We start from the raw sequence: 17,805 nt of genomic DNA, 5'->3' as shown, positions 1-17,805 counted from the left end.
ATCAGAATAGGGCTTATTGGGGCCCATAATTGACAATAAGGACAAATTATTCACACATAGGTCTTCCATGGCAAGTACAAAGATGGACCTAGGTGTGGGACAAGGGATCCATGTTTGGCAGTTATTTTGTTTTCTTTGATCATTTTGTCATGAAAGTGTTGACTCTAAATTTTACTTCAAAAGAAGACAAACTTATGGGAAATTCAGTGATGGGGGACCTATTATGCATGACTCACTGAATGACCTTCGGATTTAAGAAGTCATCTCTTCCTGATGATTGTGGAAAAGGGAAAGAAGGAGCTTAAAGCAAAATGATCTAAACTATTGAGGCGATGTGCCAGAACATTTTGTAAAAGAATTAACAACATATAAAACCCAGAGACATGGTTTTAAAGCTCATTCAACAATCTACATATCCGAACAAAGCCACAATTAAGACACAATCAAGATCCCTTGAAAACATAAAGAAATATAAATCACGCATCCACCAGATAATCAGTGCAAAACATAGTTTAATCAGTAGAGTAGTAGATATATATCTCTAAAGTCATCAGAATTACAGGAAAGCACAAAAAACTATCAAAGCATACTGAAAAGAGGCATCACAAAGGCCGTAGGCATAGTTTGATTATCCTTTCCTTAGAAAAAACAACAACTAAAAGGCTAAAATTCTATCAAAGATACTTAATTGTTATTTTTCTTTAAAAGTTCTGAAACCCTAAAACAGGGAAAACCAAAGCATAAATAGATCCCTCAGCTCCGCTAACAGCTCAAAACATCCACCAACCATGCACAACCGCCTCTAAAATAGAAAACACTACCATGGCATCTCGCAAGAACACACCCAACAAAATTGCTTCTGGGGTTGTTACTTCCACCCTACCATGGTAACCTTCACTCTTGCCCGAACAAACAATATTTTGTGCAAACCGCAGCTTGACGGACAACTCACCATAGAAAATACGTAGCAGCTCTGAGGACATCTGCAAAAGGGCATACAAACAGAAATAATACAGGCAGCGCAGAGACACCATGTGTCCCTATCTTTCTCAAGATGCAGGGTGGGTTCCAATAGAATGTCGAGTCATCAAAATAGAGCCACTTGGCAGATCCGTGTTCCTTCAAACCTTGAACATAAAAAATGGGTCATCGGGAGCAACACTAAGATGACACTTGGCATGTATGCTGAGCGCAGCTGGAAGGCGAAAAGGAAAGAGGATCCCCGACCAAAATTTGTCCCATGGACTTCAACTTGAAATAGTGTTAACAAATTTTTTTGATAAGGCTTGGTGTAATGCCCGCCAAAATACCCTAGAGAATTAAACCAAAATCTACCAATAAATAGAGATAATTTTTTCTTCTTTTAAGATAACCATTACAACTACACTATTACTAGCATTTATTAATGCAACATTACTACCATTATTCATCAATGCATCGTTAACTATATACATGAATACATAAATTAACAAGAGCATAACCATAGAATCATATTACGCAATCAAAATAACCATTGAATCATTAATATAACTCTATATAAACTCATAAAATGCAAATCCATTCGCTAGGGTATCTCAACGTCGCTACTTGACAAAATCTTAACACATCTCATATTCATCTTAGAACATCATATTCTATTATCCATCTATTCATTTACTTTCCATACAACTATGATAAATCCTTAACACATATGCATAACTTAGTCACATAACATACTCTTTAGATTCTTTTAGAAACTACCAAATCAAATACTCCTAATTTCCATTCTTTCATTCATCATAAAAGAAACATGGATAATATAACCACTCTCTTTAAAAAGACTAAAATATCCTTTAAGTTTTTACTAAAAATCTCTAAGCCAAGAAGCTCAATCTCCTAAGCAATATAATCCATCACACCTAAATGATTTCCATTACTTAAACAAGGTCTATAACAAATCTTAAATTTTCCTTAAGGTCATACATACAATTCCATCTTACAATTTCACACAATACAAACATACAAATACTATCTCTTTCTTTCACATAAAAGCAATACTCTAACATTACATAAATGAGTATCCAATATATCAATGAATATACAATGAGAACTCCTCCTAAACTACTACATCATATTCCCTTTGAATTACATCAACAAATACATGAATATACATAACTTAGGGGCACATAATCTCATCTACAAATACAAATAATCATGATAAAATGTTTTGTATTTCAAGTACATAGAAATCAGCTCCCAAGAATATCCACATAATGAAGAATCCAAGAATCCAATCCACACACGCTAATATCCAAGAAGAATAATATCCCAATGGAAGAAGGCATCAAACCACCTGACCATATGGAACCAAATAGGAACCACCCCCCGTGCTAGGAGATGACATGAGGCTCCAACTCTCACTCAAGACCTAGGTTGACACCTAACAACCATGGGACTCAACATAGCGCATAATGAACTCAACACAACAATAATCACATGACAACACAAGGCTGAAATCAACAATAAACTCTTCTAGAGGTGTACACTAAATCATGGCATATGGACATGGTCACATGTAGGGCTAGAGTCTCATCACATGCTATCCTCATATAGAAGGTAATATGGCCATCCTTACTAGTCAGGTTCCTACATGCTAGCCTCACAAAGAAGGTAGATATGCACCCATAGTAGACATGTATGCTATCCTCACAAAGAAGAGCAATCCATACTCCTAATCAACATACAAGCTACCCTCACAAAAAAATGGTGAAAACAATCTCTTAACAGACATGTGGAGCCATCTCAACCTATGTGAGTACAATAGAGATCAGCTCGCCATCTCATATGGCCCAAACCAAATAGAATTATCTTATTAGGTGAAACCTAAACCCAATCAATTATTAAATATTATCACTAAATTACAAAAAGGAAAACTCCCAATGTGCCCTGGCGGTCTAGGTGCCAAGCAACCTAACTCACGTGACCTCGGTCATCACAAGGAATCCCACTCCCCCTAATCATATGCCAATCCATAGTGTAACACATAAAAAAATAACACGAATTTCAACATGGAAAGCATCCAAAACTAATTACAAAACTAATACAACCAAATCACAAAGATAGTCATCGACATAAACTTAGCAAGGATCAAGACATGAGCTCATAATGCCAAAATTCAACAATAAAGAGATCCCCAAGAATGTCAAATACACATAAATAGGGGAAAAACATGAATCCAATAACATAGAATGATCCACCACAATGAGGCACAACATAACCTCTCGTTGGAGCTACAATTAACCATCCTCAACAGTAAGGAATCACTCAACTTGCTAGAGCAACATATCAAAACCTCAATGGACAAGCACAAAAGCACTTGCTGGAGCCCAAATAGATTCACACACATCACAAATGAATGACACAGTGCCCCCAAACCTTCAAAGATAATAAAACAAGCCTCTGGAATGAAGACCAAGCAAAGAAATCAACTGAGAGACTCAAAAACCAACCCAGAAATCTGTTGACACTACTTTTGGCACTATTAGATCCTAGAGTAGCGCTATTGCAACAAGGGACCTGTTGAGCACTATTTTTGAAAATAAAAAAAATAAAAATAATAATGTATGTTTCCATAAGCGTGAAGACTAATGGATATTTCGGCCAGTAAACTGTATCGAGCACTGCAGAGGAAGTTTCATCGAAAGAGTGTTTTCATCGACACAGGGCATATAAAGCACTAAGCAAGGGTATTTTGGCAAAAAATTACCTTCGATGAACGCAGGAAACCGCTCATCAATACTCCAAGTTTCATCGAAAAGGTAAAAGCAAAAAGCGATAAAGGCAAAAGGGTGATTTTGAAGGAATGTCATTACCGAAGAAACTCAAAAGGCATTCATCGAAATGCAAGTTTTCATCGATGAACGTAGTGTCGAACAAAAGTAAGGCTGTTTCATCGATAAAGAAGGATATCGATGAAAAAGGGATATCGATGAACGCGCATAAGCCTACACCGAAGAAAGAAACTCATCAAAAGTATGACATCGATGAAACTTGCGAGCGACTTATCGAAAAAGGGGTCTTTCGATGAAAGAGTGATTTCGATGAGTCTTAAAAGCGGCCTCTCGACATGAGCTGTTCACCGAAACAATTGTATCGAAGAAAATGAGCTTTCGATGGAAGGTTTACACACTCGGCCGAAGACAAGGGTTTCATCGATGACTTGAAATGTGCGCACTTTGAGTGAACTGTACTTCCCGCGAAAGAGTTAAAGGCCCAATTGAAAAGTGTCACATCTGCAATTAAGTTTAAACACTTGAGTAGCCGTTGTAGATGCAGAACATTAACTGTGCACAAGTTGCCCATTCGATTACAGTTGAATTGAGTGAATTTTTGTAAGAATTAGATGATGATAAACCCGTTGGAATGCCTTCCGTCTACAAGGAAGGAGAGGTGATATCCTTGGAGGATCTACGAAAAGAACTCATCAGCGTCAAGGATTGGGCCTTGTCAGAGATTGATCGGAGTAAGGATATGGCCCCTACTGTCAACCAGATAATATTCAAGTATCTGTCGCTGGGGGATGAATTGAAGAAGCAAACTCCTCGAATCAAAACATTCAAAGACGATGATTACATTCATCATTTGGGGCTCTTAAATCTCTTTTTACTTAAGTTTAGAAATATCCAAAGTTAATGATTAATATTGTAAAGGGTCGTGTCTCTTCGTGAAGAGCTTTCATCCTCATATATATATGAGAATGATTTTTGTAATGTAGGGGGGAGATATTAGATAGGATTAAGAGCGAAAGAACGACAGCCTGTAAGTCTTCTGTGTACGAACTATAATGGAATACAAATCTTGATCAATTGTTTCCCTGCATGTGTGTTGTGGATTATTTCATTTTCTTTTGGCAATCGTCTGTGATATTGTCTGATAAAGATAAGGTTATTCATGTTCTTAAGATCAAATCTATGCTTTATGTTATAATGTTGCAACAAAAGTTTTGCTTGCGGATTGTAATTGTTCCTTGCAAAGCTTAATTGACTGGTCCCTTAAGGGTAGGGTTAAATTCACTCAATCAGCATATAATACAAGCATTCATTTGGTTTTAACAGAAATAGTAACTGACAGGTTCATAAGGGATGAATTAAAAACTGTCTCGTAGATTCGCACCATAAGTCCTGAAGAAAATTGTAATGACTCTGCAACCCAATTAACGAAGAAGGCACTGGCTAAATTACAAATTACCCTCATCATTTCTTCATTTTGACAGCTATAGAAGTAATTAAGAAACATAAAGCAAACAATTATCATAACAACAATCTTGAACTCATCTGCTATATCTCCATTCAAGGAACTCATGCCATTTCAAGATCAGGAGATATCAGATTAGGATAACATATCTGCTATAAAAAGCACTGTTTATTGGAGACATTCAGTGAATAGGTATACCCGCCTAGGTCCTGCAGAGCCTAAAGTGAGAGAGTAAGCAACCAAACAGGTTCACTCTACATGTTGGCCAAGTCAATTGGAGGGTTTGACCATAGGGACTGGCATTTCCTTAGAACCTATCCAATCTGTTGATTTGAGACCCAACAGGACCAACTCACAAAAAACGGGATACAAAGATACTCAAATTTGCCCAGATTCGGGCACGAGCCTTACAATGGCATAAATATGATCCAAAAGTCACTAAAAGCCAATAAGAAACCAAAATAAAGCCTTGATAAGGCCAACAATACAATGCATCCAAGAATTCCAACTTATACCGATAATAAATTGCACATAAAATATTGCTGACATAGCCACTCCAGATCTAATCAAACCAAATGGACACAAGATAGGGTATGCAACAACAAGTAAACCTCACAAAACTAACCATTACCACAATACATTCACAACCAACTTATAATCAACATATCAACATACACAAATGCCCTTTTTCGGCAATACAACACACATATTCATAAAATCATATATAAATCTTTTTCCCAGGGTATGCAACAACAAATAAACCTCACAAAACTAACCATTACCACAATACGTTCACAACCAACTTATAATCAACATATCAACATACACAAATGCCCTCTTTCGGCAATACAACACACATATTCATAAAATCATATATAAATCTTTTCCCCAAAATATTACTCCCAATTACTGATAATAGAATAATCATTCATTCCCAAATCTCCCTAAAAGATCTTTTAGCAGTCATGGAGAAAACATCTCTTTTCAAAAAAAAAAATGCAAGAATGGAAAAAGATCTCCAACCTAGAAGTAGAGTGATGGTAATGCAATTGTAGAAGAGAAAAAATCCAAACCAACAAGATTTTCAAAATTTAACCCAACCAAGCAATTCTCACTCCAAGCAATTCTAAAATCCAAAAGTTGCAGAAAAATATCCAAAAGCACACCCACAAAAATGCTCACAAAGCCAATAAATAGAATCTCATTCAAAACTACAGAAGAATATCCGTCAATCAAAATATTCCAATAAAATATATTCTATACCAACCCCCTTCCAAAAATCGAGGTAAGAATATAAAATAATACTATTTACTTACCCTCAAATCTCAAACAATAAACTAATAGGGTAGGTATATACATAATATTTAATTACTCAATTAGTAACAAGAGAATGTAATAGTAATAATAAATTAAAGCCCAATAAAATAAATCAAAGACAATATAAATAAATGCTCCAATTAAATATAAAACCATAATTAATATAAATAAATAAATAAATAATATTATCCTCACAATCACAACTCCCAAGAGAGATAATCATAACAAGGGGTAGGTACATAAATAATAACAAATAAATAAAACAAAAAATGCAAATAAATAAATAATCAATAAAGAAGATGAATAAATAAATGTATGAACATACATAAATACCCATCCACCAATTACTTATTTACAATAAATAACCAATAAATAGATGAGCCAAAAATAAATAAATAGATAAACAATAAACAAATAATTAAATATACATATACATATAAAATAATCAAATAAATAATAAATAAATAGATTGATGTACTGATAAGCATAAATACTCAATTAATATAATTCCACCAATTTAATTATTAATCAATTATAAACTCCTAGTAAATAAATATGTATAAATATATTGTATTCGTACTAACCATTATTTAATAATTTACGCCAATGGCTATAAGCAGTAATTTGATTAATTAATTTCCATAATTCGAAATAACTAATAAAATAATAAATCCATAAAATGAACATTAATGAATAATAATTCTCTAATAATAATAAACGCACATTAATATTAAATATTAATGTAATCCATTGATTTAATTTAATATTGATAAACTATATAAACCGATTAATTATTAATTAATAAACAATCACAAACTCACAAGGCAACCTGACATAAGGTTGAACAACATACCACATGACACAGACCAACGACTCAAGCCAAGACACTAATTGACAAGGGTATCAACTTAAGCCTAGAGTATGAGAGGGAAACACATTCCATCTCCAACAACTTGCCATTGGGATAAAGACACACTCAGACCTATGAGACCAGGTGGAGTTGATGTCCGGTACTAGCAATCCTCCATCCACCACTAAACATAATAAATACATATATATATATATATATATCACATATACATCATAAATGATCAAGCAAATGATAGAGAATCGCAACGTCATATCATGCTCGCAATGAGTGGTATGACATCATCTCTAATCACGAAGACACTAGAAGATAATCACAAACATCGTAGCATTAATGCAGTCATCATAATCATATAGTAGGGTTAGCATAATCATATTATCATCAAAATCCCATAAGCAATATCATCCATCATGAATAATGATCAAATATAGATCCATCTCCAACAACTTGCCATTGGGATAAAGACACACTCAGACCTGTGAGACCAGGTGGAGTTGATGTCCGGTACTAGCAATCCTCCATCCACCACTAAACATAATATATACATATATATATATATACATATATATATATATACATATATACATATATATATACATATATACATATATATATATATATCACACATATACATCATAAATGATCAAGCAAATGATAGAGAATCGCAACGTCATATTGTGCTCGCAATGAGTGGTATGACATCATCTCTAATCACGAAGACACTAGAAGATAATCACAAACATCGTAGCATTAATGCAGTCATCATAATCATATAGTAGGGTTAGCATAATCATATTATCATCAAAATCCCATAAGCAATATCATCCATCATGAATAATGATCAAATATAGATCCATCATCATATCTAATACAATCATGAAATAGGGTTAGTACATAACATGATACCATCAAATCATCATAAAGTAGACTAAGCTAGATCAATATATTCCTTTGATGTACAAAAAGACAAGATGAATCAGGGAGGGGCACTACACTTGGAGTCAAGCTACCCAGGCTACCAAAAAATATTATTAAAATTTTCAGGATAAGGAGTTGCAGGGGTGATAGAGTGCTATATCCAGAGGGAGCTTTCATCCACAATTTTGAAAACTTCTTTTTGTATGGCAACTACATTATCATCAGGGTATATGGGTGTGAGAAAGCACCCCATGTTTTGTCACTTTTTGTCTCTCTTAGGCTAGCATTCATTGAATTAATTTGGTAATTAATATGGATGGAGAGGACACAAATTACAATGGATAAGAAAGGGAGACTCCTCCCCAGGGTGATCAATTTTGAAGAATTCATTGTAGGATGTGATACCTTGGAAAAGGTGCAGGATTTCCTAGTAAAAAATTACACATTGAAGGTTGCCCAAGCTCAACATTTTGACCCTGAGGGATGTGTAAATGACCTCAGAGTGTACAAGCTAAAGGAGAAGGGATATTTTCATTCATTTGATGAGTGAGAGGATTTAATAAGAATTATCACTTTGCTGAAGTAGAACAACACAAGAAGAAATGGGAGCTCATGAAGAAGCTTGAGCGGGAAACAAAGCAAGAGGATCCAAATTTTGAAGGTTTTTACAGGGAATTCCACAATGATTTTGCCAGGATGTCTTTCATGATTAGAAAGGCAGATGATATAATAAAAATGGAAATGGAGAGAAGGGATGTCAGGGATAAAGGGGTTAAATTTGAGACAAGGTCTATTGACCCTGCCCCTATAGTATACAAGGTGAAGGGGCATACAACAATAATTGAAAAGAAATCTCTGGGAACCTCTGGGTAGGAAACTAAACAGGTCAGGAGGGTTGAAAAGGGAAAGACAAAAATGTCTAATTTTGTAGATGACCAGGTGGATTTTGATACAAATGTGCCACCCCCTTCTCCCCCTCGAGAAACATTCCATGAAGATGAGGATACTGAGATCCTAAATGAATCAGATAGAGCCATTATCCCGAATTCAATATCTGTTGAGGAGGCGGATGATGAAAGGATCATTTCCTCAAAAAACTTCATAGCAGATGACAATTTTGTGAACTCACCCGAGTTCAAATATTTTTGGCTTAGGGAAAAGTTGAAGGATTCATCTAATGAGGAAATGAGAAATTTTAATAGGAATAGCTTTAGATGCACCCTTGAGGAAGGCAGGGAGATGATTAGAAATAGTGGCATGCTTCTTGTCCTTAGCTAGGACTTTGAGAAAATCTTTTTGTTAGATCAGATTATGTGGTAGAAGGATGCCAATTTTGTAAGAGTTCAAAGATCATGGGTCTGGGGTGAGTGTAGGACTAAAGGATTTTTCTCTATGGTCAAAGGCGTCCAATGTCCAAAAGCCTATGTTTCTACAAGGTGGACAACAAAAGATAGGGTATGCAATAATTAGGACCTTTGAAGACACAACTGCATCAGAGGCCATAGCAATCACATCACATGTGGTCCGGTTTTCTCAATTATCAGTAGATGATCTTGAGAAAAAGAATTTGAGATTAAAGGATATGCATGTATCTCTCAATGCAAATTACAATAAATTGTTCATTGAAAATTGCACATTGAAGGAGAAAATAAAGAAAGTAACAACAAATTCTTCAGGAGGAATTAGGTCTGAAGAATTGGAAAAAATGAATAAAGAAATACAGAGAGTCAAGGATGAAGCTGAGAACAATTGTTTTGAAATCAGAAAGACTTCAATTTTGAAGGTGGCAAATAAAGTTATTGAGAAATTAAGCGAGGTGCACACCTCATATTCTTTGACTTCACAGCTCCTCTGTCAGCTGGAGGAAATTCTTTCATTCTTTCATCCAATTAGGGCTACTTGGATGCCAAAAGGTCAAGACTTAAAAGAAGTCATGCTGGCAGTTAAGAATGTGGCCTCTCCACCCCAAGTTGTAGGGGTAACATGGAAAAACTTTAATTTATTAATCAAAGAATTGCCTAACATTGAAGATGAGAAAATGACATTGATTAAAATGTTTGATTCTTTCCAAGGTTTGAAGAAGTGGGATATCTCCACAATTTTGAGAGGCGAAGGACAAATCAAGAGCTTAGAGGAGTGGAAGAAAGGCTTCCAAGACACCATAAATGCAACTTTGACTTCCTTAGCTACTGATCTGACCCAAAGTGACTCATATTTCAATATCATTGATAAGATCACGAAGGTAGATTTCATGCACTATAGATTTACTTTGGAGGCCATACCGCTACTTGCCTATAAAATGAAGGAAGCAATAGATAAGTTGGAGAGTTTGAGGAATTTTACTTTTCCATTGGGCGAGATTGAAGCCATGAATAAAAGGTACTACTCCTTGGAGGAAGAGCAGCTTGATGGAGAAGACTAGTCTATTTCTCCTATTTTATTACTTTGAATTATTGTGCAGGTTGCTAATTTTGAGGAGGATTGATAGAAGCATTCAATCATGAAGGACCGTTCTCTAGGTTACCTACTTCTAGGTGCCATGGTGTACTTCAGTTCCTAACAGAGGCATGTGTCAAGGTACCAATGAAAGGGAAATTTTCTAGACTTGCAGTCCAAGGCTTCCAAGATGGTTACTTCCTAGCCGCCTGCATTTAATGAAACTAGGAAGATTGCACGCATGTTGACAAGGACAAGAATGGGCCTTATGGCGAATTGTAAAGCATTGTACTTTTGACATGTGTCTTCTTGGCCTGAAGCTTGTTTTGCTCCCTTGTGTTATAAAAGGGAATCCAGGGTGAAAAAGAACGATTCTAAAAATTCTGCTTAGTATGTACTAGGATAGATTTGAAGCAATACTATGATAGATAGTCTTTTATAAATTTATTTAGCACAACAATTTATAATGAATGTATCATTTTTATTTTGAAAATCAATAAAGAGGACATTTATTTTTCTTGCTCATATCTTTTGTATGGTGTTGTATGAGTTGTTATGTTAATGATATGTTCAATTTTTCTTCTCTAATGGAAAATGTGTATATCTTGATAGGTTTCATTTCAAGTAAATGAATGAAATTATGTCTTGAATACTACAACACTTGTGTGAGAGGATTTGTGAGGAAGTTGTGAATACGTTCTCGGTGTCCGAGCATTTTAAACAAGTCTTGGATGTTTAGTATTGAACTTTAATGGTGATATTGTGATATTTTCTATCTTTAAACCTATTATTTGACTCTTTGTCTCCCTTGAACAGGCATTGGTTATACTTTTCAAGGTTTTAGGATCATTTCAACATTCTTATTTTACCCTTTATATTTCATTTTCTAGTTTTTCTGCATTAGGAGTAAAATAGATTAGAACCAGTTTTCAATGCAAGCAAAGTAGTACAAACTAAGGTTTGAGCCAGAATTCGTAGTATATCATACTTTTCCTTGGTATATTTTCATTGAAAGCATCTGCTATACACTGCAATGTCTGTCCATGTAAAGTTGAAATGTTGTGAAACATTGCAATAGGGGTACCCACGTAGGTCATGCAGAGCCTAAAGAGTAGAAGATCACAGCCTTTGTACTAAATCTTGTTCGTTGGCCAAAACCAATCCTAATTCTATCTATGAGTTAGTGGTTATTTCTCTAGGATCTGGGATTTGTTGATTTGGGAACTAATAGGCTGCCTACAAAAGCCTCTCTCATATTTACAAGATTTAGAGTGATACTTTTAGGACAATGATTTCTCAGTTGGCGAAAAAATCCATTGCATTGAATTAAGTATGATGAGGATATACAGAGAAGATGAAACACAGTCTGTCACATTTTTTAGCTGCCCCATATTCTTTAAGCAGCAGATGAAACACAATCTGTCACATTGAATTAAGCATGATGAGGATATATAGAGAAGATGAACACAAAGAGTGGGTTGAATTGGGGTTTAAATGAGAAATGAAGAACAATCCCATTCTTGAAATATAATAAAGAATTTTTAGATTCAAGGAATTTATTTTCTCAATTGATAATTGATAGCCCTCCAAATCAAGGTGAACAAAATAATACAATTACAACAATGTACTCATGTTCAAATACATTGTATATCATCAATGCAACTAAACCAGTTCATTCATGTACAAATATATTATATATCAGCAATACAACTACACCAATGTGCTCATGTGTAAATACATTGTATATATTTGTAGTCATGTACAAATACACCATATATCATCATAACAAAGTTACATCAATGTACTCATATACAAATACAACATCCCACTTCATGTGCATCAGACATCCTCATGTCATGAGAGCAAAGCTTACGTAGATCAATGCATGCATATAAATGAAGACCAACATAAGCAACTTGAACATCAAAAAGACCTACATTTTCAAGAGTTGTTAATAAACACATAAAAACATAATGATAAATGGAGAGATGGGATTATATTGAGTGTACCCACTACGTTGATGCAAAAATCATATTGCAATGGTGTTGTAATGATTCAAAAAGACCTGCATTAGCATAAAGTTTTTATGATAATTATTTGAAATGAAATGCATGATAATAAACAAAGATGTCAGATTAACAAAGAGGTGGGATTATACAAACTATATTGAGTGTACCCACTACATGCATGCAAAATCGTGATGCATTAGTAATGTTCATCAAAGTAGACCTACATTTTTAACACATTCTTAATATATATGTAACAAACTTGAACATTAAGGTTTTATGATCATTATTTGAGACAAAAATCATGATTGAAAAAAAGATAATAAAGACCTACTCAAGTGTGCTTGAAGGGTCATCTCTTTTCTTAAGAGTATCCAGTATTGCTTCGTGATCATCACTACTCTTTGTCCATAGCTTTTTGTTCTTCATTCTTGCTTGATACTTCAACAACTTGACATTTGTAGCTATGATAAGGTGTGAATACATGAGAATGGTTTTGTGTCTCTTGTAGTCTTGAAATGCAGGTATGCCATTCTTTCTAATCATGCATGTTCGCAACCAAGTTCTTGCAACAACAACTGAACTTGTAGGATATGTGAACCCATCATCATCTATGACCGACTGTGTTAGCTTTAGCTTTCCCTGTACACATTGTACCAACCAATAGTCTAATCTCTCCTCATTTCCTTGCGGTGCAACCACTGCAAAAACATGTCCTAGATTTAAAAGATCTGAAAGATGGTCATACTCAACTGAGCTTTCCGTATCATCATTTGACATTGATTTTTTTTGAGATAAAGGAGTTAGATATTGTGGAACCCATGTATCAATCCACTCACTTGACTCGCACTGATCCCAACCATGTTGAACAAAACTCTGACAAAAACAAGCCAACTCTCATGTACAAATGGTCCATGTACTTGCATCTGAGATGCAGAATGAATGCATCTTTGAAGAATCTTTAATTGTTTAACAATCCAATGTGTCTCCTTCCGTGTCCCTCCTTGTGACAATGCTAAAGTACACCAATCAACAACAGAACGTGCATAAGAGAATTTTGCTCCTGAAATCCTCAATTCCTCAACTAGAGTTCTCTTCAAACATTCACCTACTCCATCATGTTCCCCCTTCCCATGCCCTGCTTCAAGAAAAATCTAACTATGAGGTATACGCCTCTCTACATGCATTCTAATCAACCAATAAAAACTACGAGAATTCTTGAATTGACCTATGCAGTTATCTGATCATATGAGATGACGGTCAATTGAAATACCTTTCTCTTGCAAGAACTCAAATTTTTTATTGAAACAATGTTGCACATACTTGGAGGAGTGTGATCTATCATCACTCATATAAAAATGATACTCCCGGATTATCTTCCTGTCCTCTTCTATACTATTAGGGGAATGCCTATATGTTATGTGAACAAAAATAGCAATCTGGATTGAATTGTAATACTGAGACTATACCTCAATTTGTGGTTGCAATGTATAGTTTTCTACAAAATAACCAACGATATAATAGTGATAAACGGGAAAGAGTTCATACACATCCTGAACTATTGATCCAACCATTGAGACTTATGGGTGTGCCTTGCATACTTGTAGAAAAGATTTTCCTTAAAATCCAAAATAAAATCAGCAACACTAACTTCTTTAGAGACCAACTCGCATCTAGAACCTCCACCTCCACTCTTCAAAGTATATTCCATTGTCTCATATCTTTTTTTCTCAACAATATTCTTTCCAAACTCATGTTTGCTGCCCTCATGAAAACACGAAACAAATTTTGAAAACCCACCACATTCCGAGCACTTCTCATTCAAACAATCATTTCTATAGAAAAATCATCCATCATCTGTACGACACAAAAGTAGATCTAGCAAGTCTCTTGATAATTTTGGAAACTGCATTGCACCACACTCTTGCAACATATCATTAGTATGCATTGTAGAACGAATATAAAATAAAAGTTCATGGTACATTGAAAACTCAACATGGTATTTGCAACAACAAGTATTACGAATCTTAATGGGTACACAATAAAATGGATTCAAAGAGTCAAAGGCCCTTTGAGATATTTTCAAAGTTGGATGTTCTTCACAAATTTTTTTGTACAACATTGTTTGTGATATTTGGCTTGATTCCAAGAAATGTTTGGGATGTGGTGTGTTGTCTCGGTTGTCGATTCTTAATTTTAAAACATCCTTTACATTGGGTGATACTCTACAATTAGAGTGCCAAAATTGTTGAATTTCCTCCTTCACATTGTTGGTCAAATTTCTATCAACACGTGGAAGCCTCCCACCAAAAGCCCATGTATCATGTTGAAGGGGATCATCGAGTATTTGTCTTCTTGCAAGTGCTCTATTCAAAGTGTTACGGTTTATGTTCAAATCAACACAAGTTTGTCTCATAAAATGAGCCTTCCTAAATTGATGGCTTACTAAGGAGGTTTTAATCACTCTTCGAGAGGATCTCTTATCTTTTTCCTTGCTATTATTTCCAATAGAATTGAGAGCATCAAAAATATTTTTTACAATAATAAATTTTTTCTCCATCTTCTTGTTCATACGGATCTTCAATTTGGCTAGTAATGGTCTCATCTTTTACATCTTTAGCAATTGAACAAAAAGTTGGCATTGCTCAATCAATGTCTTATTGCTAAAATGTTGGTTGAAAATTTGTGTAGCCCACTAATGAACGGTTCTTGTTGACCTCTTTCCTTCAAGATTGGCAATAATGTTCTCATCAATTTCAAGTAACCATTCTGGGGTCCTTGAAGGTCTTGAATTTGGAATTTTCCTTTCATCCATGAGAGGGTCTTCATTTCTCACGTAGTTCGGTGTTACATATGACCCACTTGGTTGAACAATTCCACCTTCAATGTCAAAATTTCCCAAATGGTCACATCCAATGTCAATTCTCAAATTTTCACCTTCAATGCCAACACCCACATTTTCACCTTCATTGTCAATTACTACATTTACACTTTCAATTCCCACATTTTCATTCGTAAATTCAATATCATGTTGATAATTTTCAATATCTATTTCAACATTGTCATTCCCACTTTGAATATCATGTTCAACATTTTCAATATAAAAATCAACATTTTCATTTTCATTTTCAATAACTTGCTCAACATTTTCAAATTCAATTTCTTCTTCACTTGAAGTAACATTTGCAAATTCTTCACCAATATTTGACATACCATGTCTTCTCCTTCTATGACCTTCTCTATCTCTTTGTCTATATACTTCTATTTGGTCATTTGAAAGCTTTCTTTTACATTTATGATTTCGATGACTGTTGCTCCTCAATGATTGACAATGTCAAATTTGTCCACGAGAATCTCTGAAAAGCTGTATTCTATGACTTTTTGTCTAAAAACCCATGAACGTTTCCCGCAAAATGAATGTGTGGGCCATTGGAATACACAAAATGACCCACAAGCCTATTTTTGTATGGTAAAAAAATAGGATATCTGATTTTTATACATATTTTTCCCTAGCCCTACAAAAAATTCCCGTTGGCACCCTAATGAAGACAAATCGGATATTGGATATAATCCGATATCAAATTTCTTAACATGTAAGAAAAGTGAGAGAGATACTTGAGGGAGATGGAGAGAGGAATAATTTGTGTGTGTGTGTGTGTGTGAGAGAGAGAGAGAGAGAGAGAGAGAGAGAGAGAGAGAGAGAGAGAGAGAGAGAGAGAGAGAGAGAGAGAGAGAGAGAGAGAGAGAGAGAGAGATGTGGGGGGAGAAGGGGAAAGGGAGATGGAGGGGGGAAAGAGGAAAGGGAGGGAAAGTGTGAGAGAGAGAAGGTGGGGAAGGGGAGAGAGAGAGAGAGATGGAGAGTGAGACATAGAGATAGAAGGGGGGAAGGGAAGAGAGAGAGATAGACAATGAATGAGACATAGAGACATATGGTGTCCTATGACCCCTTAGGACACCATACGACCCCTAACGACACCATATGACACTTTAGGTGTCCTTAAGGATCGTATGATGTCCTAAGGGGTCATATGGTGTCCCATGACCCCTTAGGAAACCATACAACCCCTAAAAACACCATATGACACCTTAGGTGTTCTTAGGGATTGTATGGTGTCCTATGACCCCTTAGGACACCATATGAACCCTTATGACACCATATGGTGTTGTTAGGGGTCTTATGGTGTCCTAAGGGATCATATGGTGTCCTATGACCCCTTATGACACCAAACAACCCCTAACAATACCATATGCCACCTTAGGTGTTGTTAGGGGTTGTATGGTGTCCTATGACCCCTTACAACACCATATGACCCCTAACAACACCATATGACCCCTTAGGTGTCATTAGGGGCCATATTGTATCCTAAGGGGTCATATGGTGTCCTATGAGCCCCTAGGACAGCATATGAGCCCTTAGGACACCATATGGCATTGTTAGGGGTCGTATGGTGTCCTAAGGAGTCATAGGAAAACATATGATCCCTAGTGATACCATTTGACACTTTAGGTGTTGTTATGGGTTGTATGGTGTCCTATTACCTCTTAGGACACCATACAACCCCTAATGACACCATATGACCCCTTAGGTGTCATATGGTGTCCTATGACCCCTTACAATACCATAAGAACCCTAATGCCACCATATTACCCCTTGGGTATCGTTAGGGGTCATATTGTATCCTAAAGGGACATATGGTGTCCTATGACTCCTTAAGACACCATGTGAGCCCTTAGGGCACCATATGGTGTCATTAGGGGTCGTATGGTGTCCTAAGGGGTGATATGGTGTCCTATGACCCCTTAGGACACCATACGACCTCTAACGACACCATATGCCACTTTAGGTGTCCTTAGGGGTTGTATGGTCTCCTAAGGGGTCCTATGGTGTCTTATGACTCCTTAAGACACCATACGACCCCTAATGACACCATGACACCTTAGGTGATGTTAGGGGTCGTATGATGTTCGAAGGGGTAATATGGTGTCCTATGACCCCTTAGAACACCTTATGAGCCCTTAAGACACCAT

The 17,805-nt window shown here is 35.8% G+C and overlaps 1 protein-coding gene across 1 annotated transcript in view; it reads right to left on the bottom strand.

Moving 5' to 3' along the window:
* Nucleotides 1-770: 770 nt before the first annotated feature.
* The window catches only part of LOC131874080 (caffeic acid 3-O-methyltransferase-like), a 38,743-nt gene continuing 21,708 nt past the window's right edge, over nucleotides 771-17,805 (bottom strand). Inside the window, exon 4 of the mRNA XM_059217311.1 lies at nucleotides 771-983. Coding sequence (XP_059073294.1) covers nucleotides 771-983 — 213 coding nt within the window. The remainder of the gene's footprint in view (nucleotides 984-17,805) is intronic.

This window comes from Cryptomeria japonica, chromosome 3 (assembly GCF_030272615.1).
Source record: "Cryptomeria japonica chromosome 3, Sugi_1.0, whole genome shotgun sequence".
Lineage (NCBI taxonomy): Eukaryota > Viridiplantae > Streptophyta > Pinopsida > Cupressales > Cupressaceae > Cryptomeria > Cryptomeria japonica.
Note: the sequence above shows the minus strand (reverse complement) of the source record. Positions and strands in the feature narration are given on the sequence as shown.